Source organism: Esox lucius, chromosome 19 (assembly GCF_011004845.1).
Source record: "Esox lucius isolate fEsoLuc1 chromosome 19, fEsoLuc1.pri, whole genome shotgun sequence".
Classification (NCBI taxonomy): Eukaryota; Metazoa; Chordata; class Actinopteri; order Esociformes; family Esocidae; genus Esox; species Esox lucius.
The window spans coordinates 1,098,731-1,108,979 of NC_047587.1; the positions used below are offsets into that span (position 1 = coordinate 1,098,731).

Sequence of the window (10,249 nt, forward strand, 5' to 3'; positions counted from 1 at the left end):
CAAAATTATACAAAACATTTTATTACATTGTATGAAACGCTTATTCACATAACATTGGCTAAAAAAGCTTAGGAATGCATTAGACTCCTGGCACCATCTATGATCCCAGTGTCTATCACCTAACACACATGGCGTCTCTTAATTCTACATTGCAGAAACTTTTTTCTGTTAGGGAAATTTATTTTTGGTGGTGTAACCAGCATTACTGCACAGTGTGGATTTGACAGATCTCACACTCTTCTTGTGGTTGATCTGATTTAATTGGGCCCATGTTTTTTCCTACTTGCAAAGTGAATGATGTTTTTTTACAGCAAGGCACTACTCCTGGTCTTCCTCCCACTGCGCCTCAGTGGGGCTGTAAAAGAAAAGACCCTGATGAGACTCAGTATGGACCCAGTGAATGAGTGTCTGCAGGGCTGTGGTTTGGTGTGTCATTACCTCCAGGGCTGCTGATCCTCCGCCCAGTGGTCTCCACACGCACTTCCTGGAAATCTGTCACAGACTTCCCCTCCGTCTGCCTTTGAGGGACTTCCTTTTTGACAGGTTTTGCTTTCATTGCATTCTCAGTGCTGTCTGCCTTTATTATCTGATGGGTAAAACCGGATGAGTGGTTATGTTTTTACTGTAGGTTGAAGCACTAGGGAAAATAGTTTTAACACACCTTTTTCTTTCCTGCAACGTCCTCATTCTTCAATCTCTTCTTTGCTTTGGGAGATTTGGAAACTAGAAAAAAGGACAAACTCAATGAATTGAACTAATAATACTAATGTTTGTTCTCTGTTGGCCAGTAGTCAGATTGAAGTCTTCTGGTTTAGGATCAGACTTCCTTACCTTTTGGAGTCAAGGGACCTGGATCTCCCTGAAACCAAACCAAACAATTTGACTTTACTTCAGCTGCTAAATAACTTGAGTGGTAAGTTTTCCGTGTCTCTGATCTCACCTTGAACCATATGGTCCTGCCGTTGTGATCTCGGATGGACCTCATCCCTTCCACATAGTAACATCGGAGCCACGCCTTAAACTCAGAGTAGTCATTCTTCTCTGGGTCGTAACCTTTACCACCTAATAAAAACATTATACTGTATATCAGTACTAAATAATTGAATTAATCACTTTTCTCTGGATCTAGATGTTTAAAGCCCTTTAGCACTCCTCCAGAAAGACCACAGTAGTGAATACATTCACTTCCATTCTGGTCCCCTGTGGGAATTGAACCCACAACTCGGTTCCCATGCACTACCAACTCAGCTAATCAACCAAACATTATTTTTACAATAATACTACAATGTAATATGTAAATATAATAAAATAACTAAATTGGTATGCACAATATCATCTGAATAAATATACAAAATAAGTTCAATATAACAAGATAAGTAAACATATAGAGTTTCAACAGAATTTAAACATTTTAGGGGAAGCAAAAGCACAGAGCTCATGAATAAGCGATGTCACAAAAGGAAATATAAGCCAAATAATCAAACAGCCACCCATCTGGAAAAATCATTCAGGGAAGGAATTGTAAAAATACAATAGTAATTATATTTAGATGTCAGGAAAATCGTGGTGCTTCAAGGCAATGCATTTAGTAACAGGAAAATGTATGAACAATCAAATCTGTATACAATAGGCAGCAAACAAAAATCTGACTCAAGGCAGCATGTTCTGCATTACAAATTATCTCCTTTGTCTATGAGAAGTTGATTCAGCCCCCCATTCAGTGGATATTCTGTATCTCTTATTATTAGAAAACACTCATATTGTAACAGGATATTTCTACCTAGTTTGATAACCTCCAGGGGAACAGAGTTACACAGACTGAGGAGGTCAGTCTCAGTCACCTCCTCTTTCAGTTTCTCCACGTCTGTCTCCTCCTTCACAGTAGTTCTACTAGATATCTGGGAAACACATGAACTAGAATATTTATACACAGAACTACAATGTCATAGCAAGCAGTTAACTGTCTGATGCGCTTTAAGGTGTTCCATCTCTATTATGGACTTGGAGAAGCAAGAGAATCAACGGATTTAAGAGTAGTCACATTGTAAAAGTTACAAATAATGAAAGAGGCTGTGAACAGATTTTGGTGTTGGTTGTGTAAATCGAAAGTGATTCATGCCACGCTCAACAGCCCCAGCCTGCCTCAGCGTTGGTGATATTCATGTCTGGGACCTCCTCTTTGACCTCCATGTAGGTGGACTTCTCTTCACCCAGATCCTCAGATTGAAGTACTTCCAACACAGTACGGGCCTTCACAAAGGGAGGGATGTTTAGTCTAAAAAAAAAACAGGAACTTCATTAAGTCATTACATAAGAAAAAGAAAGTCACTTTGTTCTTTATCTTAATTTCCCACAAAAAGAATTTTTGGGGGAATTTGATTCCTTTTTTGGTCTGTGGATTGGGTTAGACATGTGATTTGCTTCACTAAATATTCTATTGTGGAGTTTGTGGAAAGAAATGGAAACTACAACATTGTGTGCTTCTTAGAAATGCTTAGAACAAACACTTTACTTTTAGATAGTAGACAAATAAACACACAGAGACAAATAAACACACAGAGACTGACCCCAGAACACGTCATCAATAAACAAGCAAGTTTATACAGCACAAGTCATACATAAGCAATACAATGTGCTTTACAAAGAAGAAAAAATAAAAAACTAATACTTGAATGAAAACCTCAAATAGGCAGTTCTATATGCTTTACATAGAATAAGAAAATAGCAATGAAAGAAAAACTTGTAGATTGCGTAGTAGATTCCATGAGGAAGCTATAAAAGCTGTAAGGCTAAACAGTGTGGTGAAATACAAGCACTCAGTCATAGGCACGTGAAAAGAAGTGTTTTTAACCTGAATTTTAAAATGTATACATTTGGGGCATGTCTTAGATCTTCTGGTAGTTTATTCCAGTTCTGTGCAGCATAAGTGCTAAACACAGCTTTTCCATGTTTAGTTTGGACTCTGGGCTTTACTAGCTGACCTGTGTTCATGGATCTAAGAGCACTGCTCGGTTTATATTCTTCAAACATCAGAAATGTATTCGGGTCCTAAACCATTCAGTGATTCATAGATTAAAGGCACCATTTTAAAATCTGTTCTGTAACTGACTGGAAGCGAGTACAAAGATTTAAGAACTGGAGTGATGTGCTCTGTTCTCTTGGTCCTGGTTAACATTCTAGCAGCAGCATTCTGAATGAGCTGCAGCTGTTTTACAGTCTTTTTGAGGAGTCCAGTTAAGAGGCCATTACAGTAGTCAACCCAACTAGAGATAAAAGCATGGATGGGCTTCTCTTGGATAATAGAATGCTGTTTTGGTGACTGCTTTGATATGACTGTTAAATGTGAGGTCTGAGTCTATCAGAACACCAAGATTACGCACTTGATCCCTGGTTTTAAGGGCCAGAGAATACAGCTCTTTACTAATATTTGTTATTTTATTTTTGTTGCCAAACACAATGATCTGTTTTATCTTGGTTTAATTGTAGACAATTCTGGTTCATCCAGGTATTTATGTGCTCTATACAGTGACACAGTGAGTCTATTGAGTTCCCCCGGGTAGGACCACAGTGTCGCGGGACCCCCCCGTCTCAGTTCCAAGGTCCTACGCTGCTATACTTTTGTGCTGGGGGATTGGGTCAGTTCTCCTTCCCCACTAAGTTCTCCTTCTCCACTATAAATCGTTGTTGATATGAGGAATACATTTTCTGAATTTTCCCAGTCTCCTCCTGTTTTAAACTTAAGGAGGACATGAGGTCCTGGTCCACACCTGCAGAGTACCTGGTTTGGGGGGCCCGTTGCTGTCCCTGTCCTTGTCCATCTGTTCATACTTCTGACCTACTCTAAATTTAAATAGACTCTGGATTTATCCTGCATGCTTTTATTAATTATTCCAATTGGACTCTTAATATCTCACCTGGCACAGCCAAAAGAGGACTGGTCACCCCTCTGAGCCTGGGTCCTCTCTAGATTTCTTCCTAAAATTTGGCCTTCTAAGGGAGTTTTTCCTAGCCACTGAAATTCAACACTGCTGTTGTTTGCTCCTTGGGGTTTATGGCCTGGTGTTTCTGCAGAAGCACTTTGTGACAACTGCTGTTGTAAAAAGGGCTTTATAAATACATTTGATTGATCGATTGTCATACGGTTCGAGGGCCATATATATTTGAGTATCATCTGCATAGCTATGGTAGCTAATGCTGTTGTGCCCAGAGGTAGCATATAGAGATTGAACAGAAGCGGTCCGAGAACTGATCCCTGTGGAACTCCGCATGTCATAGCCACCCTATCAGATTCATGATTACCAATGGTGACAAAGTTACTCCGGCCAACTAGATAAGATTTGAACCAATCAAGGACAGTCCCAGTGAGTCCTACACAATTTTCCAGCCTATCTATAAGTGTTATATGATCTACAGTGTCAAATGCTGCACTGAGATCTAATAGAACCAGAAGTGTTATTTTATTCAGCCATATATCATTTAATGCAGCGACTCTTAAAGGAGAAGGAATGTACACCGATCAGTACCAGCATTAACTTTTTCAGCAATTTGAGCTACAGTTGCTCGTCTGTTGGATTGGACCACAAAGGCCAGCCTTCCCACGTGCATCAATGAGCTTTGGCCCTCCTTGGACCACTTTTGATAGGTACTGACCACTGCAGACCGGGAACACCCACAAGGGCTGCAGTTCTGCAGATGCTCTGATCCATTCATATAGCCATCACAAAATGGGCCTTGTCAAAGTCGCTCAGATCCTTACGCTTGCCCATTTTTCCTGCTTCTAATACATCAACTTTGAGGACAGAATGTTCACTAGCTGCATAATATATCCCACCCACTGACAGGTGCCATGATAACAATATTATTATTGTTATTCACTTCAACTGTCTGTGGTCATAATGTTATGGCTGATCTGTGTTTTTCAAGCATAACAATGACAGCCTGTTAATTATGTCAATGGTTTCTGTGTCTAGTCCCAACATAATGACAATGTAATGCAGTGAAATGCAGCAAGGTTTATAAAGATGTTTGCCAGTGTAGCTGGTGGTGGTTACCTGAACAGTATCTCAGCTCTCAGGTAATTGCCAATGCCATTGAAGTACTTCTGGTTCAACAGAACCTCACAGATTGGCCGGTCAAATGCTCGGTCATTCAGATTGGACAGGACATTTTCCCTGAAAACGAACAGTTGTAGACCAATCATATGGGACAAAGGTGAGATAAAGATCATAATGGACACATTCTATGAGTGCACCAACTGTCAGCATAAAATAATGCATTTTGGATGTTAATTGGATGTAGGTTTTTAGTAATCCAGGTGATTGTGGAGGTGAGAGGATATGGACTTTTCTCCATTATACACTCACCTAAAGGATTATTAGGAACACCTGTTCAATTTCTCATTAATGCAATTATCTAATCAACCAATCACATGGCAGTTGCTTCAATGCATTTAGGGGTGTGGTCCATGGATCCATCATGCCTTGTTACCACTGTGCAGGCTGGTTGTGGTGGTGTAATGGTGTGGGTTATGTTTTCTTGGCACACTTTAGGCTCCTTAGTGCCAATTGAGCATCGTTTAAATGCCACGGCCTACCTGAGCATTGTTTCTGACCATGTCCATCCCTTTATGACCACCATGTACCCATCCTCTGATGGCTACTTCCAGCAGGATAATGCACCATGTCACAAAGCTCAAATCATTTCAAATTGGTTTCTTGAACATGACAATGAGTTCACTGTACCGAAAAGGCCCCCACAGTCACCAGATCTCAACCCAATAGAGCATCTTTGGGATGTGGTGGAACGGGAGCTTCGTGCCCTGGATGTGCATCCCACAAATCTCCATCAACTGCAAGATGCTATCCTATCAATATGGGCCAACATTTCTAAAGAATGCTTTCAGCACCTTGTTGAATCAATGCCACGTAGAATTAAGGCAGCTCTGAGGGCGAAAGGGGGTCAAACACAGTATTAGTATGGTGTTCCTAATAATCCTTAAGGTGAGTGTATGATGCATTTTCAGAATAAGATGTTAATGAATAAATAATAACTGACTAAAACTGTAGCATTCTCCAAAAATACTACAGTATTTACATGAAGTTCCACAAATGACAACATCTGCCTTGTTTGTACAATAATTGAAAACAATGAGCTCTCCTGTGCCTTGGAGACATTCAAGGCCTCCAGAGATGGGAACCATATCACCATTTTGGATGGAGATGCAAGTGTTATTGGACACCTGACAGAAAGGCAAATCTATCATGAGAACATGACATTATTTGGAATTACTAATTAGTACAGAAAGACTTAACACCAAGTTACATAATTAGTGATGGCATAGATGATATGGTCTAGTGAGGGGGGCATTATGTGATTTTATGGGTCTACTAAAGCTGAAGTGTGAGTATGCAATATGTAGTTGTAAAGGGGAGTATGTAATAGGGTGATGTGTGCGTGTGTGTGTTAAGATATGAAAGCAAAAGGCTGTTTCAAAAGTTGTTCTGGGAAATTGTTGTTGTCAATCGTCAATCGATCGATCGATTGTCCTTGAGGGGAAGCATGTAATATGTAGTTGTAATAGAGCGATATGTAATATGTAGTTGTAATAGAGCGATATTTAATATGTAGTTGTAATAGGGCAGTATGCAGTATGTGGTTGTAATTGCGTGGGATGTGGGCGCATTAACATATGAAAGCAACAGGCTGTCACTAAAAGCTGTTCTGCTGCTGGGAAATAACTGCTCTCCTTGAGGACCTTCCAGCACCTGTAGGCTGGCTGGGCCTGGAATACTATCAGTGGCTGCATTGTGACAATATAATCAATGCTCAGTTGTTTAGATGGGGTGCTTTTGTGTTTTTACGAAAAGCAAAAGGGGTCAGCTGGTGAAGATGTAGGCAGAGTTAAATTCCTGAAATCCTATTTTCAGATGGACAGTTATCTTAACTGATGTTCTTATCCAGAGCCACCAGATTATTGAAAATATATCTAGTATCTAAATGTGTGTCAATGATGACAAGGCAGACCCAGATTGGAAATACAGCCAATTCATTTGGGATTAATAGCCATTTAACACCCTGATAAGTCCCATGGGACATATACTGACCACAGAGAATCAGAACACCTGTTTAATATTTATTCTGATGCACACAAGGCAATGTCCCCTTCACTGCCCTGGGGCAATGGGATTTGATCTGTAGATCAGTATAGTGCCCTCCAACTCCACTTCCAGCAGCATCTGGTCTTCCATCCAGGTACTGACCAGGACCAAGCCTGCTTAGCTTCAGAGGTAAGACAACAGTGTGGTACATTTAACAATGTAACTACTCTACCTGAAGCTCTGATATTCAAACATGACACAGGGTCCTCTGTCAGCTTGCCAGGTCCCGGAGGGTTGCCAGCTACCAAAGCGGCGGGCATCGACAAAGCTCAGCACCCTACTGGGCTTTTCATTGGTGTAGAACCTCAGGTGAGCGTGTTTAGGAAGCTCATCCGCTGTGGTGAAGCGGAAAAAGCCAGACATCCCAAAACGGAATACCACATCCATGGACTGCTCCTGGTCAGCCTTGCCAGCTTTCACCCTAAAGTCAGTCATGTACAATAGAATCAACTAGTTTCCATCTTGCACTGAAAATGCATGCCTATGGTCTTTGGGATACCTAGTACCTACCGCCTGCTGCTCCCCAGGGAGGGATCACTCTTCAGCGGGCTAAGTGTGAGGCGGACCTCCTTGCCTCTGGAGGTGGCGGTAATGGTGTAGGCCGGACAGCAGAAGGGAACCTGAGGGTTCTTACTGACCTCTGACCTATGTACAGGGCCAGTGAAAACCACCCCCCTACACATCCTGTTGACAAACAAACTAGCCAGGTGCAGCTCTGGACCCTCAGGCATTCTGCTGGCTCTGGAGATAAGCGGACAGACTGGCGTCAGAGACAGGGTATATCCTTTACGCAGATCCACATTGACTTTTATTATTACACCTGCAAGACCAAGCAATGGGCGACAAAAAAAGGAAGCGTGGCACACATTACGTAACATTTTGTAAAATTGTATAAAAGACGTCGACAAAAAGCCGATGCGAAAACACATTAAATTGCGTATAAGTGTACGTCACAAGTCATGCAACTAGCAAGACGGTAGATCATTTACACATGAAATGTATGCTTTGTTAGCCTAGAACGAGGTTGTTATTAGACAAGTTGTGTAAGCTACTACAGTGCTGCAGCTGTAGCATGCTTGGGGGTTCAGTCAATGGAAGAAAAACAGCACTCATATTTACACATGCTGGTGATTCGTTTACTGTTAATATATAGTTTGTCTATAAAATATTATCCTTCAATATAAGTTAACAATGTTTGCAGTCGCAACAACGAACTTACCTGTGTTGCTTAATGAACCACGACTCTTACTTCCAGTAACTCTGTGATACTTCGTCGGCCAACACATTTCGTAAGCAGTGAAACGGTGTATGGGCTTATGGGACACGTAGTTCCACATCACAACGTTACAATGCCAGACTAGTATGCCAAAATGTTATTACGGTTAGTACGCCAAAAGTGCTCCGGTGGTCTTCTATTTCCGGTGGATTTTTGAGGTGTGCAACTGTTCGTGCTTTTTAAAGTAGTATAGACCTCAACCCCAGTGAAAGAGCTCGGATTTGCAACGAGTCTCTCGTCTTATCACTTCACAAATTCACGTATGAAAGAAAAACGTCCAGTGGCGGAACTATACGGAACATGGATGATATTTGTAATGGAAGTAAACTTTTCATTAAAACCTTCGTCAAGTTAACACAATGCTTAATGTCATGCTAAAATTATTAAAACTTGGTGTGATAATAAGCAGCAAAATAATCTAATGTTGCATTGCAATTTTATGATGAGGTAGTATGTCCAAATCGGTCCCAATACTGGCATACTAGCTTACTATATACCACACAGTACATACTTGCAGTACGTAGTATGCGATTTGAGATTCAGCCTTGTTCCATACATACTTCCAGAACATTCTGGACACACTTCTCCTTTACTCATGACTTCATTAACATACCGACCACCTGCTTAATATTGTGTGGGTCCCCCTTTTGCTGCCAAAACAGCCCTGACCCGTTGAGTCATTGACTCCACTAGACCACTGAAGGTGTGCTGTGGTATCTGGCACCAAGACGTTAGCAGCAGATCCTTTAAGTTGGGAGGTGGGGCCCTCTGGATCGGACCTGTCCAGCACATCCCACAGATGCTCGATTGGATTGAGATCTGGGGAATTTGGAGGCCAAGTCAACACCTTGAACTCATTGGTGTTCCTCAAACCATTCCTGAGCTTTTTATTTTTTGCTTTGTGGCAGGGCGTGTTATCCTGCTGAAAGAGGGCAGTGCCATCAGGGAAACCCGTTGCTACGAAAGGGTTCCCATGGTCTCATGGTACCTTTTCACACATGGTGCAGCAACACTCAGGTAGGTCCAAGTAACATCCACAAGGGCTGCAGTTTTGGAGATGCTCTGACCCAGTCTAACCATCACAATTTGGCCCTTGTCAAAGTCGTTCAGATCCTTACGTTTACCCATTTTTCCTGCTTCTAACACATCAACTTTGAGGACAGAATTTTCACTGGCTGTCTAATATATCCCCCTCGCCACAATAATGAGATTATCAGTGTTATTCACTTCACCTGTCAGTGGTCATAATGTTATGGCTGATGGGTGTATCAGTGTTATTCACTTCACCTGTCAGTGGTCATAATGTTATGGCTGATGGGTGTATCAGTGTTATTCACTTCACCTGTCAGTGGTCATAATGTTATGGCTGATGGGTGTATCAGTGTTATTCACTTCACCTGTCAGTGGTCATAATGTTATGGCTGATGGGTGTATCAGTGTTATTCACTTCACCTGTCAGTGGTCATAATGTTATGGCTGATGGGTGTATCAGTGTTATTCACTTCACCTGTCAGTGGTCATAATGTTATGGCTGATGGGTGTATCAGTGTTATTCACTTCACCTGTCAGTGGTCATAATGTTATGGCTGATGGGTGTATCAGTGTTATTCACTTCACCTGTCAGTGGTCATAATGTTATGGCTGATGGGTGTATCAGTGTTATTCACTTCACCTGTCAGTGGTCATAATGTTATGGCTGATGGGTGTATCAGTGTTATTCACTTCACCTGTCAGTGGTAAGTTCATTGTAAAGTTGTATTTCTCTTTCAAGGAAACACTTACTGTAAATTTGATGTAGACCAACGCATCAACAACA

General features: G+C 41.4%; 1 protein-coding gene across 3 annotated transcripts; it reads right to left on the reverse strand.

Annotated features, from left to right (window-relative positions):
* Position 1: 1 nt before the first annotated feature.
* On the reverse strand, positions 2 to 8,483 carry neil1 (nei-like DNA glycosylase 1). Of its 3 annotated transcripts, none has more exons than XM_010867542.2 (11): positions 8,377 to 8,483; positions 7,668 to 7,898; positions 7,330 to 7,578; positions 5,052 to 5,171; positions 2,143 to 2,275; positions 1,781 to 1,898; positions 941 to 1,062; positions 832 to 859; positions 662 to 723; positions 439 to 586; positions 2 to 355 (listed from the first exon to the last, which is right to left on the reverse strand). In XM_010867542.2, the coding sequence occupies exons 2-11, from the start codon at positions 7,886 to 7,888 to the stop codon at positions 306 to 308; spliced, it is 1,251 nt and encodes a 416-aa protein (XP_010865844.1). In that variant the 5' UTR covers positions 7,889 to 7,898; positions 8,377 to 8,483; the 3' UTR covers positions 2 to 305. The 3 variants fall into 3 exon arrangements, with proteins under 3 accessions (XP_010865844.1, XP_034144183.1, XP_034144184.1); XM_034288292.1 differs by having other exon boundaries at positions 7,668 to 7,977; positions 8,377 to 8,479; XM_034288293.1 differs by lacking the exon at positions 7,330 to 7,578 and having other exon boundaries at positions 7,668 to 7,977; positions 8,377 to 8,476.
* Between the last annotated feature and the right edge of the window lie 1,766 nt (positions 8,484 to 10,249).